The sequence below is a fragment of the Tachyglossus aculeatus genome, chromosome 17 (assembly GCF_015852505.1).
Source record: "Tachyglossus aculeatus isolate mTacAcu1 chromosome 17, mTacAcu1.pri, whole genome shotgun sequence".
Classification (NCBI taxonomy): Eukaryota; Metazoa; Chordata; class Mammalia; order Monotremata; family Tachyglossidae; genus Tachyglossus; species Tachyglossus aculeatus.
Genome location: NC_052082.1, coordinates 15,163,202 through 15,181,515, shown reverse-complemented (window position 1 = coordinate 15,181,515; position 18,314 = coordinate 15,163,202). Strand labels below are relative to the sequence as shown.

At 45.9% G+C, this 18,314-nt stretch overlaps 1 protein-coding gene across 10 annotated transcripts in view; it reads right to left on the bottom strand.

Annotated features, from left to right (window-relative positions):
• Nucleotides 1-18,314, bottom strand: part of PAM (peptidylglycine alpha-amidating monooxygenase) — a 210,373-nt gene that overhangs the window by 85,614 nt on the left and 106,445 nt on the right. For all 10 annotated transcript variants that reach the window (XM_038758978.1, XM_038758979.1, XM_038758980.1 and 7 more), the window contains exons 4-5: nucleotides 13,754-13,811; nucleotides 6,941-7,028 (exon numbers count right to left, since the gene is read on the bottom strand). In XM_038758978.1, coding sequence (XP_038614906.1) covers nucleotides 6,941-7,028; nucleotides 13,754-13,811 — 146 coding nt within the window. The remainder of the gene's footprint in view (nucleotides 1-6,940; nucleotides 7,029-13,753; nucleotides 13,812-18,314) is intronic.

Sequence of the window (18,314 nt, the reverse complement as noted above, 5' to 3'; positions counted from 1 at the left end):
TATAGAGACAGTCCCTACCCAACAGTGGGCTCACAGTCTAAAAGGGGGAGACATTAGTTAGTCATTACTAACTAGCTTACAGTTTATAGGGGGAGACAGACATTAATATGAAATAAATTGCAATATGAATGCAAATGCTGTGGGCCTGGGGTGGGGTAAATACCAAGCGCCTAAAGGGTACAGATCCAAGTGCATAGACAGTACAGAAAGGAGAGGGAATTATATTTATTTTATTTTTTTGGTATGTTTGGTTCTGTTCTCTGTCTCCCCCTTTTAGACTGTGAGCCCACTGTTGGGTAGGGACTGTCTCTATGTGTTGCCAATTTGTACTTCCCAAGCGCTTAGTACAGTGCTCTGCACATAGTAAGCGCTCAATAAATACGATTGATTGATTGATTGATTGAAAAGAGGGCTTAATCAGGGAAGGCCCCTGGGAGGAGGAGATGAAACCTCAGTAAGACTATGAAGGGGAGGAATGATAGTCTGACGTATATGGAGGAGGAGTTCTTGGCCCTAAGGAGGAGGTGGAAAAGGGATTGGTGGCGAGATAGATGAGATCAGGGCACAGAGGAGCGAGGTGTGTGGGCTTGGTAAAAGGTAAGGTACTGACTTCCACACACTTGAATCACAGTTTCAGATTTCTTCCTTTCTGGGTCTGGTAACAGCAGAGCTGCCAGAGGATAGCAGAGATAGCAGAGATTGGAAACACCTACCTAATCCTGGTCATCGTCTGGGGCTTTGCCACTTCATATAAACAGTGTGGCTCAGTGGAAAGAGCACAGGCTTTGGAGTCAGGGGTCATGGGTTTGAATCCCGGCCCTGCCAACTGTCAGTTGTGGGACTTTGGGCAAGTCACTTCACTTCTCTGTGCCTCAGTGACCTCATCTGTAAAATGGGGATCAAGACTGTGAGCCCCCCGTGGGACAACCTAATCCTTGTAACCTCCCCAGCACTTAGAACAGTGCTTTGCACATAGTAAGTGGTTAATAAATGCTATTATTATTATTATTATTATTATATAAAGCCAATAATAAAGTAAGGTAAGGTAGGAGGGGGCAAGCTGATTAAGTACTCGTTCAAGCATCCAGCAAAGCCCCATTTTAAACAGGTTTTAAAAAGACAAAACCACCTCTAGCCACCATCTTGGACTGTTACAGTTTATTTGGTGTGCAATACCAATCCACTAGAAATTCCATGAAACCACTATTGCTATCGCTGAAGTAAACCTTTCCAATCTAACTTCCACAGAATTCAGGGTTGGATACTGCAAAAAGCATTCCAGTTAAACAATCCAATAAATCTGAATTGCCCCCTCGGGCATTTGCAATCCCATCTAGACTCAGTCAAAGATGTATGCTGAACTGCAAGTGGAAAAGACTACAATCACAAACTGACTAGCGTGTCAGAATTTCGAAAACTTCTATTACAGATTTGCAAGAAGGAGCAACTGCAATGCTGGGATACTGAATTTGAAGGGTCCTAGTTACTAGGAAAGGGAGGCAGAGAAAGAAAAAGAGGTGATATTGTTTGCTCAGAGGGCCAGGGTACTGAAGAAGACTCACAGGGAGTGAGCATTTGGATTTGAGGGGAAGAAGAGGAAAAGGAAAGGGCAAGGATACGATAGAAAATTATTATAGTACAGTTTCAGCAGTAGGTCTGTAGATTGCAGTGGGGAAAATTTTCTCGTGTGATAAATCGAGGAAATAATTCAGTCCAATGACCACCTTTATAAGTAGAGTGCTTTGCACTCAGTAAGTGCTCAATAAATATGATTGAACAAATCAGTGAATTTAATCTTCACCAATAGGGAAGAATCAGCTGAGGAACCATAGATGATCATTTTTAAGATCTTAAGGGAGGGTAGGAAGAAAGTCCAGGTGAAAAAAATGAACTTTAGGAGAACACATTTTAATGGGCTTAAGGCAATAGACTGTGAGCCTGTTAGGTAGGAATTGTCTCTGTTGCCTAATTGTACTTTCCAAGCGCTTAGTACAGTACTCTGTACACAGTAAGCTTTCATTAAATACAATCGAATGACGGGTCTGATGAAAGTGTAATTTAAGAGGTAAAAAAAGTCCAAGAAATTTGGCCGTTTTTCAGAAAGACAGTTGAGTCGACTCAGGAACAGACTATTTTCAGACCCACTTTTCTTGAGTCTTTACAAACAGTGAAATAAGTTTTTTTGATTACCCCGAACTCTCAGGTAGGAATTAGAAGAGGGCAGCGTGGCCTAGTGGAAAGAGCACGGACATGGAAGTCAGAGGTCGTGGGTTCTAATCCCGGCTCCGCCACTTGTTAGCTGTGTGACTTTGGGCAAGTCACTTAATTTCTCTGTGCCTCAGTTACCTCATCTGTAAAATGGACAAATCTCCACTATCGAACACGCTGAAAGGAAGTGTGGCCTAGTGGAAAGAGCAGGAGCCTGGGAGTCTGAGGGCCTGCGTCCTAATGCCGGCTCTACCGCTTGTCTGCTGTGTGACCTGGGAAAGTCACTTTACTTCTCTGGTCTTCAGTTCCCTCACATGCAAAATCGGGATTCAATACCTGTTCTTCCTCCTCTTTACACTGCGAGCCCCGTATGGGACCTGATTATTTTGTATCTACCCCAGCGCTTACTACAGTGCTTGGCACATTAGTAAGCTCTTACCGAATACCAAAATTATTATCATCATCATCAGGCATTAGAATCCAGGTCTCATTCCACTGGACCAATGGCAGGACTGTGTACCCTATAATTTCAGGACTGGCAGTAACCATCGACTAAGGAGAAATGATCCTGCCAGAGCTGATCCCGGGAATCGCAGACCTGCTATTCAACCTCTGGCAATTTAACAGATTTTCTAATTAAGTTCAGGATCATTGAGCATGTGGCAAAATACACTCTGCTTGAGGAAAGACAATGTGGTAACTGCCAGGGAAAATCATATCTCACCAATCAGCTGGAATTTTTGAAGGGATGGGAGGAAACTGATGAGCACAGTATATTTTGATTTTCAAAAGGCTTTTGACATGGTTCAATCAGTGGTTTTTATTGAGTGCTTACCATGTGCAGAACACTGTACTATGTGCTTGGAAGAGTCCAATATAACCGAGTTGGTAGACATGTTCCCTGCCCACAAAAGGCTTACAGTTACCTTAGTTTTAAAAAGCGCTAAGTATTCATGGGATTGGAGGAAATGCCCTATCTTGGAGAGAAAATTAACTAAGAGATAGGAAATTCGCAAGTGACACTAAGGGGTCGTGGGGTGTGAACGCCACATAGATGGGATGAAGTTTATGAAAACCTCACATAGCTGAGCGAGACGGTTGATAAAATAACAACAGATGGATTTTAGAGTGAGCAAGTAATGGTGCCTAAAGGAAAAATCATTCAAATGTTAAAACCACGATGATGGGTTCAAAGTTATGGGACATGCTCGGGAGATCGATCACGAAGCCTGGACTGTTCTTCACACTTAGTTGCTTGGGAATGGATCCTTTGCCCAGGGTAGAAGATGAAATGGGCAACCTGACATGAGCGTTCTGGCCCAGTCTTGGGGTGACAGTGATCGTGGCTATTTTCATTTACCTAGATGTCAGAGGTTTTAACGGGAACAAAAGTAGTGATTAGCAATCAATCCGTGGCATTTATTGAGCGCTTAATACATGCAGAGCACTGGGAGGGTAGAATTGGACAAAGTTGGTAGAAGATTTCCCTCTTCTGCAGAAACCACAACATTGTCTTGTGTTACACTCATTCATTCATTCATTCAATCGCATTTATTGAGCGCTTACTGTGTGCAGAGCTCTGTACTAAGCGCTTGGGAAGTACAAGTTGGCAACATACTATAATATGCTTTGTTTTTTCGTCTGTCTCCCCCTTCTAGACTGTGAGCCCGCTGTTGGGTAGGGACCGTCTCTATATGTTGCCAACTTGTACTTCCCAAGCGCTTAGTACAGTGCTCTGCACACAGTAAGCGCTCAATAAATACCATTGAATGAATGAATAAATGAACATACTGCAACACCATTCCAGGCCCAGGAGGCATGCTAATTTGGAAACGAGCACGAGGCTCATTCTAACCGTAAAGCGACGATCCCTCAGTATATTAAAAGGTTCATGTGCATGCATGCTGCTTTAATGCACATGCATATAATTAACTAGACATATTACCAGTGTGAGCTGCTAATTTGGAATGAGACTCAAAAGACTGGAATACGCGTGGAGACAAACTTTTAAATTAAAATGACTCCATAATGAAAACTACTTCAAGCTGTGTCTACCATTTTCCTGTAAACCTAATATAACTGTAAATATATTTTAATGAATGATAGAAAGAGGTAATTACAAAGAACAAAAAAACTGTAACATGGGAGACATCACCAGAATAACTCTGCCTCCAAATTAAAATGCCAGAAGACAAAGGATGAATCAGGGCTTTATAATTTCAGAAAAGAAGATTGTTTTTCTTCATTTGCAATGCCCTCATGTTTCCAACAAGATGGCCATGTTGACGGCCAATCCAGGGAGGGAGAAGGCATTAACAAAGAGAAGTATGAGGAAACAGACCCTGCCTTTCATTGTCCCTCTTTTTTTAAAAAAAAAAATGGTATTTGTTAAGTGCTTAATATGTCCCAGGCACTCTATTAAGCACTGGTGTAGAAACAGGATAATCAGGTTAGACACGGTCCTGTCCCACATAGGACTCCCAGGCCAAGTAGGAGGGAGAACAGCTATTGAATCCCCATTTTACAGATGAGGTAATTGAGGCACAGAGAAGTTAAGTGACTTGTTGAAATCAATCAATCAATTGTATTTATTGAGCGCTTACTGTGTGCAGAGCACTGTACTAAGCACTTGGGAAGTACAAGTTGGCAACATATAGAGACAGTCCCTACCCAACAGCAGGCAAGTGGCGGAGATGGGATCAGAACTCAGGTGATCAGACCCCCAAGCCCGTGCTCTTTCTACTAGACCATGCTGCTTCCTGGAAAAACCTCTCTTATTCCACTTAAGGTCAGCCGGGAGCTGGACTGATTTCCCTCTCACATCCCAGGAGGCAGGAGAAGCAGAACAAAGGTGTGAGGTGTTTTCTACTCCGCTCTCTGCCCCGATCCCAGCTTCATTCATCAGGGAGGGATTCTAAGGTGCCATGGGCGTGCTGACCACAGGGCCCAGCTGTCCACCCTGCCGGGGTTTACACAAATGAGTGGAGGTGAGGATAAACAGCTGTGTTGAACCTTTCCCCTCAATGCTCACCATCAGCTGTGAAGAAGACAGACAGAACTCGGGCTACTGCTCAGGAAATGGAGGAACGGTCAGAATTTCTGGAAGTTGCACTAGTTCTTTTAAGAAGCCTGAGGCACTTCCCTCCACCACTCACTTCAGCACAGACTGGGAAGGCTAGAAAATTAAGGGTAGGTTCTTCTTGGCATGCTCCTCTGATCCAAACCATTCCCTCTCCATTTCTTGTGGGACACTGCTTCCTCTGGGGTAGGGAGAGATTGGTGGGGTGGAAGATATTAGAAAGTGGGGGGAGAACAGAGACCTGAGGCTTTGAGGAAATCTTTTCTATTACAAGAAGAATCCCAGTGGTCCTTGCTTTGGATTATAATAAAGAAAAATGGTTTCAGTAGCTCAAAGGAGCAAGGCTGGGGAAGCAGATGCTCATTCTTTCTCATCTTCTTCTTATTTTTACAGAATAATAGAAGAAGAATAATGATATTTGTTAAGCTCTTACTATGTGCCAAGCACTGAACTAAGTGCTGGGGTAGATACAAGCTAGTCAGGCTGGACATAGTCCATGTCTTAATCCCCACTGTACAGATGAGGTAACAGGCACAGAGGAAGTGAAGTGACTCGCCCAAGGTGACACAGAGAACAAGTGGTGGAGCCATGACTAGAACCTACGTCCTTCTGACTCCCAGACTGGTGCTCTATCCACCAGGTGACACTGCTTCTCTTCAGAGCACACATCATTTGAAAGGCGGCATCGCTGCTTTAGTGCCATGACTGGCTTTGCCCTTTGGAAAATGATACAAACTGGGAGGTTACCAACCCTGCATAATTAGCCAAGCCAATCAATACATATTTCTGAGAGAGAAAGTCTTCAAGAACTTTCTCCACCCAGTGCCCTCAGCATATCTGTGAGCAGTCAAACCTGAGGGCGTGAAGTTTCTTTTTCCAAACTGCTCCCTTGGCCCTATCAAAGCCTCTGCATGAAACCCCAAGGACTCTCCCGGAAGAAGGAGCAGAGGGCCGTGTCGTGCCAGCTGGGATGAGGGAAGCCTGGCCTCTGGGGGTGGCAGAGGGGGTGCTCTCATACCTGGGCCCCTCCTGGGAATGCCCACCCGGTCTGTGACCGTGACCACCTGCAGATATTGGGTTGCCGCCCCCCGCAACCCAGCCTCTGCAAGGAAAGGGGACAGCCCTTCACACTGGTTGGGTCCATGGACTAGGCCCTTTGCTGAACCCAGCACAAAATGGTTGACCTATGCGGCTCCAGACACACACACACACACACACACACACACACACACACACACACACACACATCTATGCAGCCCCCAGCCCAAGACAGACACACACACACACAGACAAAATGGTCGGCCTACGCAGGCTCCAGCCTGAGACAGACAAACACACACACTGGTTGGTCTATGCAGGCCCCAGCTTAAGACACAAGACAGACACACATGCACACACAAAAAAATGGTCAGCCTACGCAGGCTTCAGCCTGAGACACATATACACACACACATACAAAATGGTTGTTCTATGCAGGCTTCAGCCCAAGACAGACACCCACACACATACAAAATGGTTGTTCTACGTGGGCTTCAGCCCAAGACAGACACACACATTCAAAATGGTACCTATGCTGACTTCAGCCCACGTCGCAAACACACAGGTGTGCGCACACACATACCCCCACTGTGACTATGACACCATAAGCCTTACCAGTGATTTTCGGTGGAAGATGGCATATTACATCCAAAGAGTAACATGTGATGGACAGTGTCCATGCTGCCATGAGGCTTGAAGTCCACTGCAAAACAAAAATGAGAGATGAGCATGAATAGGAGAGCACGTTCTCGTGCTTGGAAAGAGAGCTGCCAAGCAGTGACCTTGTTCTATCTCGTTAGACGCTAGCCACGGAAGACAGCCTGCTCTCTTGGGGCTGAATGATGGGATGATTCGCTTGATCCAGCAGGATGTTAAATAATAATGATGGCATTTGTTAAGCGCTTACTATGTGTGAAGCACTGTTCTAAGTGCTGAGTACTGTTCTAAGCGCTTGATCGAAGGTGTCAGGGAGAAGCAGAGGTGAAACAGATCTTCGGCTGCTACTTCCGAATTTGGGGTTCTGGGTGGATTTCCACACTGGGCTGTTTGGAAGCAACAGCACCGTGGCCTAGTGGCTTACAAAATGGGTAGGAGAGACAAAAGAACTTGGGTTCTAATCCCAACTCTGCTACTTGTCTGCTGCGTGACCCTGGGCAAGTCACTTCACTTCTCTGGGCCTCAGTTATCTCACCTGTAAAATGGGGATTGAGACTGTGAGCCACACGTGGGACAGGGACTCTGTCCAACCTGATTAGTTTGTATCTACCCCAGCATTTAGTATAGTGCCTGTCACATAGTAACCGCTTGACAAATACCATAAAAAAACAAACAAGGAAAAGACAGCAGGGAGGGAGTGGAACAGAACAGTCAACTTGAAATAGCCTCTGCTTAGAATTTTCCCACTGCTCTCAATCCAGCCCTGCTTGCCATGGCCCTCTCTTATAAAAATAATAATAATAATAACGATGGCATTTATTAAGCGCTTACTATGTGCAAAGCACTGTTCTCAACCCAGTCACCCACCTCCCACCTGAATGTGAGTCATCAGATTTGGTCAGACCTGATGATTTAAGCTGCAGAGGGACCCCCTTTCCCATACTTCCTCTCTGCACCAAGCACGGCCTAATTAATTCCCCAACAATGACTCTGGGAGCCTGGCATACCTGGATAAATGAATGTTCAGAGAGAAGGAAAAAGAAAATACAAAAAAAAAAAAATCACAGTAAAACCTAAACTCCACTCCCAAACCTCTCCAAAACATGGAGCACTTGAATGGGTAACTCTGGCTTCTCTGGAAGCAATAATAATAACAACAATAATGGTGGTATTTGTTAAGCGCTTACTGTCAGGCACTGTACCAAGCGCTGGGGTGGATACAAGCACATCAGGTTAGGCACAGTCCCCGTCCCATGTGGGGCTCACAGTCACAACCCCCATCTTACAGATGAGGTAACTGAGGCCCAGAGAAGTGAAGTGACTTACCCAAGGTCACACAGCAGACAAGTGGCAGAGCCGGGATTAGAACTCATGACCCTTCCGACTCCCGGGCCTATGCTCTACCTGCTAGGCCATGATCCTTCTCAACGGAAGGAGGTGGCACGAATCTCGGACAGGAGGGAAATGAGAAACACATAGGTGGAATCCCTGCTCTCAAGGAGCATCCAATCTAGCGAGGGAGACAGACATTACACACAATTACAGACAAGGAGGAATGTTGGAGTGCAAAGATAGGTACCTAAATGCTACCGGAGATCATGAGCACTTAAATATGGTAAAGCCGCAGAAGTCTCGATATGGCAGCCAGGCGTAGAAGGTGGGGAGATTCATTTATAATTATTCGTGGAAGGTCTCCTGGAGGAGATGGGATTTCCTAAACATTTTGAGGTTGGAGAGGAGTGGTGGCCTGTTGGCTAAGAAGGTGGTGGGAGTTAGACTTTTAGACTGTGAGCCCACTGTTGGGTAGGGACTGTCTCTATATGTTGCCAATTTGTACTTCCCAAGTGCTTAGTACAGTGCTCTGCACATAGTAAGCGCTCAATAAATACGATTGATGATGATAATGATGAGTTCCAAGCAGAGAGGAAAACCTGAGGATGAGGTTGGTGGCAGAAGCATAGTTGGGCTATTGCTCCAAGTTTGTTGACCACTCTTTCCTCCATCCTTTGGCCACTCCGCAAGGGAAGCAGGGCAGATGTTAGGGGGTCAGGAACTCCTGGTGGTTGGTCATGAATTTCCGACAACTGGCCAGCAACCTAGACTGTAAGCTCACTGTGGGCCGGGAATTGTCTGTTTATTGTTATACTGTACTCCCCCAAGGGCTTACTACAGTGCTTTGCACGTAGTAAGCGCTCAATAAATATGACTGAATGAATTGAATGAATGTTGTTAAATGGAGAAAGGTTAAATTTTTTTGATATTTGTTAAGCACTTTACTACGTGTCAGCCACTGGACAAAGAGCTGAGGTCGGTCCCAGATAATCGGGTTGGTTGCAGTCTCTGTCCCACATAAGGCTCAGAGTCTCAATTCCCATTTTACAGATGAGGAAACCGAGGTACAGAGAAGCAGCGTGGCTCAGTGGGAGAAGCAGCATGGCTCAGTGGAAAGAGCACGGGCTTTGGAGTCAGCGGTCATGGGTTCGAATCCCGACTCTGCCACATGTCTGCTGTGTGATCTTGGGCAAGTCACTTAACTTCTCTGGGCCTCAGTTACCTCATCTGTAAAATGGGGATTAAGACTGTGAGCCCCACGTGGGACAACTTGATCACCCTGCATGCTCCCCAGCGCTTAGAACAGTGCTTTGCACATAGTAAGCGCTTAACAAATGCCAATTATATATATATATATATATATATATATATATATATATATATATATATATATATAAGTTAAGTAACTTGCCCAAAGTCACACTGTCCAGGTGACAGAGCTGCGATTAGAACGTAAATCCTCTTATTCCCAGGCCCATGTTCTTCCACTAGGTCATGCTACTTCTTATAATAATATTTGTGGTATTAGTTAAGTGCTTGTTATGTGCCAAGTACTGTATTAAGCACTGAGTTAGATACAAGATAACTTGGTCCCGCATGGAACTTACCAGTGTAAGTAGAAGGGAGAAAAGGTATTGAAAGCCCATTTTGCAGAGGAGGGAACTGAGGCCCAGAGAAATGAAGTGACTTATCCAAGGTCACAGAGCAGATAAGTGGAGGAGCCGGAATTAGAACACAGGGCCTCTGACTCTCAAGCCCATGCTCTCTCCACTAGGCCACAGTGCATCCCTGAATTTAAATTCATTCTAACTTTTTAACGAACGGTAAGGCTGGTCAATGTCATTAAAGGTGTCCTGCCTTGGGGAAGAAGGGGCCTACCACTTAACTTCTCTGGCTCAGTGGAAAGAGCCCGGGCTTTGGAGTCAGAGGTCATGGGTTCGAATCCCGGCTCCACCACGCGTCTGCTGTGTGACCTTGGGCAAGTCACTTAACTTCTCTGAGCCTCAGTTCCCTCATCTGTAAAATGGGGATTAAGACTGTGAGCCCCACGTGGGACAACTTGGTCACCTTGTATCCCCCCCAGCGCTTAGAACAGTGCTCTGCACATAGTAAGCGCTTAACAAATGCCATTATTATTATTATTATTATTATCATTACCAAAAGATCGATGGCAGGGTTCAATTTCCCAATATTCCCTTTCTCTGGGCTTCTCGCCTTGCTGTGCAAGTGGGTTGTGGCCTCTCGGGAAAAACGTCATCACAAAGTCCTATAATACCGCAGCCTAGGTTTCTGCCCTGAACAAGGATGTATAGAGAAAACCATCTTTCATGTACTTTCCCTTTTCGCTTTTTCTTCATTTAGACCCCAAACAGGAATGACAAATCCAAAACGGTGGCGTGGAGACAGAATGATCAAAGGCGGCTTCAAAAGAGCGATCAACTCCGGCTCTCCACAAGGCACAGGAGAGCAAAACCGTACAATCTAGGTGGCAGGAGAGTAATGATCTGAAAACATTAACTCATTCAGCTGGCCCTCCTAAAGCAGTTCTAGGCTGGAAGCAGTGGCAGTTACTTAAAGGAAAATGGTAGTTCAGTCTCATTGTGCATTACGAAGGGGCTTACTGCCCGAAGTCTTTCTGAATGGTGACTTTACAGGCTTTGAGTTCTAATAATAATAATAATTACGGCATCTGTTAAGCGCTTACTATGTGCCATGAGCTGTACTAAGTGCTAGGGTGGATACAAAGCAAATCAGGTTGGACACAGTACACAGTCCCCATCCCACATGGGGCTCACAGTCTCAATCCCCACTTTTCCAGATGAGGTCACTGAGGCACAGAGAAATGAAGTGACTTGCCCAAGGTCACACAGCAGACAAGCGGCAGGGTGGGGATTAGAACCCATGACCTTCTGACACCCAGGCCCGCGCTGTACCCAATATACCATGATGCTTCCCTAATCCCCTAATAATCACAAAAGGGCATAGTAGAAGACACCTCAGTCTGGGATGAGCTGTCAAGTTCTTTGCCTGCTCTGGAGCGAGGTAGAGGTAGACTGTAAGCTTGTTGTGGGCAGAGAATGTGTCTGTTTATTATTGTATTGTAATAATAATAATAATGTTGGTATTTGTTAAGCGCTTACTATGTGCCAAGCACTGTTCTAAGCGCTATGGTAGAGACAAGGTAATCAAGTTGTCCCACGTGGGGCTCGCAGTCTTCATCCCCATTTTCCAGATGAGGGAACTGAGGCCCAGAAAAGTTAAGTGACTTGCCCAAGGTCACCCAGCTGACAAGTGGCGGAGCCGGCATTTGAACTCATGACCTCTGACTCCAAAGCTCGGGCTCTTTCCACCGAGCCACGCAGCTTCCTCCAAGCGCTTAGTACAGTGTTCCGTATACAGTAAGTGCTCAATAAGTACGATTAAATGAATGAATGACTGAATGAATCTAGACCTGCCATAACAGACTCGTCCATCTGAGGAAACTATTTCACCAGTGTCACCTGGGAGTCGGCCAACATCAAACAGCAGGCAAAAATTCACCGTGTTGGTCAGCTCAACAGCACTGAGGCCAAGCGACTGCAACACAACTGCAACACAACCACATGCTGGGAAGCAGCAAGGTGTGGTGGAAAGAGCCACTTGTCTGTTGTGTGATTTTGAGTGAATTGCTTAACTTCTCTGGACCTCAGTTACGGGGATTATGACTGTGTGCCCCTCGTGGGACATGAACGGCATCCAACCTGATTATCTTCTACCTAAGCCAGCACTGAGTTCCGTCCCTGGCACATAGTAAGCGCTTAACGAAAACCAGTTTAAAAAACATATAAACAAGAAACAGATTTGAAAACAGGAAAACAGCAACAGGCATGACAAGTGGAAAAACACAGAGACAGAGGGGTTTTGATGGGTTATGGATTGGGTTTTCCAGACACACACACACACACACGGCAGCAGTTGTTTCACTTTCCCAGGCATAAACAGCCACCTCAAGTGTGCTTGCATTTATTCATATCCATTCTCACTCAAGCTCTCGTGTATAAATATACATTCAACTATGTGTTCCGATTTCTCTATTTGTAAGCATTTTTATGTCTCCCTCTCCTCATAAGCATGTAAGCTCTCTGTGGGCAGGGAATGGGTCTTATGCCTGGCATATATTTTCCCAAGTGCCTAGTACAATGCATTGTACATAGCGGGCAGTCAATCAATATCATTACTATTTCATTAAGCATTAACTATGACCACAGATTTCTTGAAATATTTTTCCCGTGTGTAGGTGGTGATCACCACATGTGAAAAGGGAAAGCAAACTGGTGAACCTGGCCATCAGGCCTTGAGATGCAGCGTGGCCTGGTGGTTAAAGAATGGTCTTGGGAGTCAGAAGGACCTGGGTTCTAATCCCGGCTCTGCCACCTGTCTGCTGTGTGACCTTGGGTGAGTCACTTCACTTCTCTGTGCCTCAGGTACTTCATCTGCAAAATGGGGATTAAAACTGTGAGCTCTATTTGGGACAGGAACTGTGTCCAACCAGATTACCTAGAATCTACCCTACTGCTTAGAACAGCTCCTGGTATAAAGTAAATGCTTAACAAATACCAAAAAAAAAAAAAATTGGCTCAGCCCTGCCAGTGTATGTGGTGAAACCACATTTTTTAGACTGTGAGCCCACTGTTGGGTAGGAACTGTCTCTATATGTTGCCAACTTGTACTTCCCAAGCGCTTAGTCCAGTGCTCTGCACACAGTAAGCGCTCAATAAATACGATTGATTGACTGATTGAAACAAGCGTAAAAAAGGCCCTCTAGAAGCCCCAAGCCACTGGCCAGCCCTAAGTCCACTCGGCAAATTTTCTAGTTTGCATCATAGCCACCTCACAACAGCCTATATAAAGCTTAACTTTGCAGGGAAAAAAAAAGTCCTTGTTAAAAACCATCCTGAAGACTCAAACTGATGGTATCGCTTTACCTGTTGGGTGTAGACACACACCCAGAGAAGGTCGGAGTTGCTATTATTCTGTCACTTATTTATTCCAGAAGACAAACTCCTGGGCGTTTTGGGGCAGGCAGGTAAAATCTTAATGTATCTCTAATGCTGATTGGAAATGCAAAGGATGTGCTGTTTGATCAGTAGGTAAATAAAGCAGTCTGTTTAGTGGTACGGAATAAGGAATCCAGTCCAGACAGGAAGTCAATACTTCCCAATGGACTTGTGGCCCTTTTAGGTTGACCTGAGCCCTTGCTGGTAGTTCTTGCTGGTAGTTTCTTGAGCCCCTACAGCTCTTGCGTCTCTCCAGATACCATCTGTATCGTGACTGCGTGGTTCACTCTATTTTGTTCTGCATTTTCACATCTTAATACCTCCAACAGTATAGGATTCGGCTCTTAACATTCAAGTGACCAGCTGGCTGGTTTGGCCAAGGCCTTGTGAGGTGTTTTCTTACCTACGAAGGCTTCTGAGTCCACTGGCAGGCGTAATGACATGCAGAGGTAGGTATCGGACTGTTGAGAAAGAAAGAAAACAGGTGAGTTTGTCTCTGTCAGAAAGGAAGGTTGAAAGTCCTGCCAGTCAAATTGGTTATTTTGGACACAATGCCTCTCTAATTCCCTTCCCCACTTTAATTCAAATGGGAATTAGCAAATTTTGTACACAATCCATTGTTCCAGTTGGCATTTCCTAGATGGAGTGGCTTCCATTTCTCTGTTTTTTTTTTTTGTGTGTGGGGGGGCATGTTGTGTTGTTTAAGTGCTACGAGCCAGGCACTGTACTAAGCACTGGGGTAGGTACAAGCTAATCAGGTTGGACACAGACCACGTCCCACATGGTGTACACAATCTTAATCCCCATTTTCCAGATGAGAGAACTGCGGCCCAGAGAAGTGAAGCGATTTGCCCAAGGCCGTACAGCAGACAAGGGGCAGAGCGGGGATTAGAACCCATTGTGGCTGTGAACGGGGAGGCTCTGAACTCCTCTGAACCTTGAACAGATGCTGTGAGGAGAAATGAAGAAGCCCTGCATTATTGCTTCGGGAGTCTTGATTAGAATATGTTGTTGAAATGCACAGCTAGTGGATGGACAGTTGTCTGAGAGACCTTGGAGAAGCTTTGGCCTGCCCCAACTACCTTCTCTTTGTAATCACGTTCCTTCAAAAATTATTTCCTAGGAATGTTAGGTTGATCAGAGCTCAAGGCCATCAAGGATTGCCTCCCAAGTCCTACTGCCCCCTTTCCTGTGGATCCTGACTATTCTGACCAGAAAAGCGGGGCAGCCCGAGGGGGTTTCTCAGCCCCAGGAAGAGTCAGGGCTGAGGTTTTCGCTGAACTGTGTCAGCTGAGAGGACAGGGGGTTTCAGCAGGAAAGTGTTCCCTGAAATACAGTTTCAACGCACGCGCTCAGGATGCTGGGCTTCAGGATATATTCAGAATCTAACCCAAAAGCCTCTCCCCACTCAGAGTCCTCCCCTACCAGAACCACCCCTACAGGAGCTGCCCCCATTAAAATCCGCCACACAAGCGTGTCCCTGACAGAACCCCATGTTCGAGCCAGCCCTGTCAGAAACCCCCTCACAAGGCAGCCCTGTCAGAACCCCCAAAACGAGCTGGCCCCCATGAGAACCCCCTACACAATCTGCCCCCGTCAGAATCCCCAACATGGGCTTCCCCCGCCAGAACAAGCCACACATGAGCCACCCTGAGCTACAGTTGGCCCTGGTCAGCTAAATAGGAGTAAAAACTAACCAAAATATCCATTTCTGGACACTATCAAATCCTGACAAAGCTCCCCGGGCTGGTAGTGGACAGGCAGGTAGGCAGGCAAGTATTAAAATATTACCCTCATTATTATTTTTATAGTGCTGGAGAGGAGTGGCCAGGCCTACTGACCAAAAAACCCAAGGAAATTCTTGCTCCAGTGTAGGGCCAAAATAAAAGAATCAAAACAGTTTCTGAGAGAAATTATACTCTGCTCTGCAAAGACACAGTAAAACCTCAATCTGAAGCTGTTCAACTTCTGCCACCTTTATTTTTGCGAAGCCATAGTTATTCCCAAAAACACACACATAAGTACCTCTATCCAAGGTCCCTGGAGACTCCATAATACCACCTCTCTGCCCAATTCTCTCACGCTTTCATTTATTCATTTAATTGTATTTACTAAACACTGGGACAGAACATGTTGAAGTATGGAATTTGCTAAGCACTTACTATATGCCAAGCACTGTATTAAGCACTGAGTAGATACAAGGTATTCAGGTTGGACACAGTTCCTGTCCCAGTAAGGGTTCACAATTTATATATGAGGGAGAACAGGTACTGAATCCCCATCTTAGCAATCAGGAAACTGAAGCATGGAGAAACTAAGTGATTTGCCCAGGTTTACTGGTGGAGCGGGGATTAGAACCCAGGTCCTCTGATTCCCGGGCCCATTTTCAGTCTCTGGCCCCCAGGGGCCTCTCACTCCAAAATGGGGGTGGGAGGTTGGCGACAAGCAGATGAGGTCGGAGTGAATACATAAAGACAAAACAACGAAAGAACCGAGGACAAAGATAAGCCCTGTAAGAACGTGGGCGCACTGCGGTTGGAAGAGTTGTTTTCCGGCTCCTTATCGCTTAGGCGGGGCCGATCTCAGTCCGACAAAACAGCTCCAGCTAAGGCCTTCCCCACACTGGGAAAATTGATGAAAGTACCAGCTGCTGCTGATGCTCTTCAGTCTCGGGCCAGGCAGGTTGGGACCCCTAGGATGGCATGGGGGGAGGGTGGGAGGAGTCCCAATCAGGCAGTGTGTCTCCCCAGTTCGGTGGCAACGAAATAGCCTGTTCAGGACCGGAGTCTCATTCTTCTAATTCCACCTCGGCTCCTGGCACTCTGCTGTTCGTTCGCATGTCATTCTTGCACAGTCTCTCCTGTGAAGAACTCACTAACTTAACATACCTCCAGGAACTAATCTGCAAATTACTCTAGGTTCAAACCTCTGCCACCGTGACATAAAGGTAACAGGAGGCCTGCATTAAATATACGTAGCCCCTTCCATGATGTCTCTCTGACAGCTCTGCCGGTCCTATGGCCCCCACAAAAGGAGGCGAGAGAGGTGTTGCGGATTCTTCTTCGAAAGCAAGGTAACCACAGTCTCATTCTTACCTCCTAAAACATGCTTAAACCCTTTATATGATAATTGTCATAAAGTAAAACCTGGGGATCATGGTTTACCATAAACCACACTCTCTTCCTGGCCTGATCAATTGATTGATCGGTGGTATTTACAAAGCGTTTCTTCATTCATTCAATCGTATTTATTGAGCGCTTACTGCGTGCAGAGCACTGTACTAAGCACTTGGGAGAGTACAAATACAACAGAGTTGGTCGACATGTTCCCTGCCCACAAGGAGCTTACAGTCTTCAGTCTGGTGCTGAGGTAGGGGCTGGCTTGCCCAGCCCTGGTGTGGCCAAACCCCACTCTCCAGCTGGCTCTTCCTGGAACCCCCATTTTGACCTTCCCACCATGGACCCCTCCATCAGATGAAGCAGAATTCAACTTGACCAAGTCCTCACCCCTCAGGCCTGGAATGCTCCATCCTTGCATGTTTGGACATGAGCTTATGTTAGATGGGTTTGTCCTTGGAGCCTCTCCCAATCCAACATATTTACTGAGTGCACTAAGTGCTGGGATATATACAAAGATAAGGTTGGGCACAGTTCTTGTCCCACAAGGGGCTCCCAGTCTTAATCCCCATTTTTCAGATGAGGTAACAGAGGCACAGAAAAGTTAAGTGATCTTGCCCAAGATCACACGGCTGACCTGGGAATAGAATCCAGATCCCTCTGATTCTGTGCTCTTTCTGCGAGGCTGCTTCTCCTCCCTGCGTGAGGGAAAGTCAGGGTCATGAAATTTAAAGGTCCTGTGGCAATCAGGAGTCTTGCTTAAAAGAGCCTTAATAATAGTATAACAAATGATAATGGAGTTTAGAAACTCCTCCTACTCTAAATCTTCCACTTTCCCTGGCTGATTTCTTGTGATAATATTAAATAGTAACATTAAAGAACTATAGAAATAATTAACTCTTTTACTTGCTATTTTACGGAACGTGGCCTTTATCGTTTTACCAATTTAAGGGTTTTTTGTGCTCACAGTGTACAAAGCACTGTACTGAGTGCTTGAGAGACTACAATAATAGTAATGGTACTTGTTAAGTGCTTAAGTGCCAGGCGCTGTTCTAGGCGCTGGGGTAAATATAAGCTAATCAGGTTGGACACAGTCTCTGTCCTACATATGGCTCACAGTCTTAATCCCCATTTTATAGATGAGGTAACTGAGGCCCAGAGAAGTGAAGTGACTTGATCAAGGTCACACAGCAGACAATTGGCAGAGCTGGGATTGGAGCCCAATATAAGAGAGTTGGTAGACATGTTCATCATCATCATCATCAATCGTATTTATTGAGCGCTTACTATGTGCCGAGCACTGTACTAAGCGCTTGGGAAGTACAAATTGGCAACATATAGAGACAGTCCCTACCCAACAGTGGGCTCACAGTCTAAAAGCTCCAGGAGCCGCTGCTTTGTCCTCTGATCCCCAAACCTAGGACCGCATCCTGCTCAGGGGCTCCGTGACTGCTTCCTGATGGCAGCGATGAGCATCATTAGACTTCAGATCAGGGAGATGACATTCATCTCCTGAGGCCGAGTTGGGTCAGGAGGAGGCTGGGAGCCAGAATGTCTGAGTCAGTCTCCCGCCCCGGATCAACACTTAATTTCTCTCCACGATGGAAGGATTGATGAGGTCAGCCCCTGGAGAAGTACTCCGAGTTTCTTGCAGAACGGCCTCCAAAACCATCAAGTCTTTCCCTACGCCGATGTCCAGAGTGGCATCTTGTACTTCCCGAGTGCTTAGTACAGTGCTCTGCCCACAGTAAGCGCTCAATAAATATGATTGAATGAATGAATGAATGAATGAAAGTTGCCTCTAGGCTCAGAACGCTCTGCCTGAGCCAGCTGCATAGGAGAGTTTGC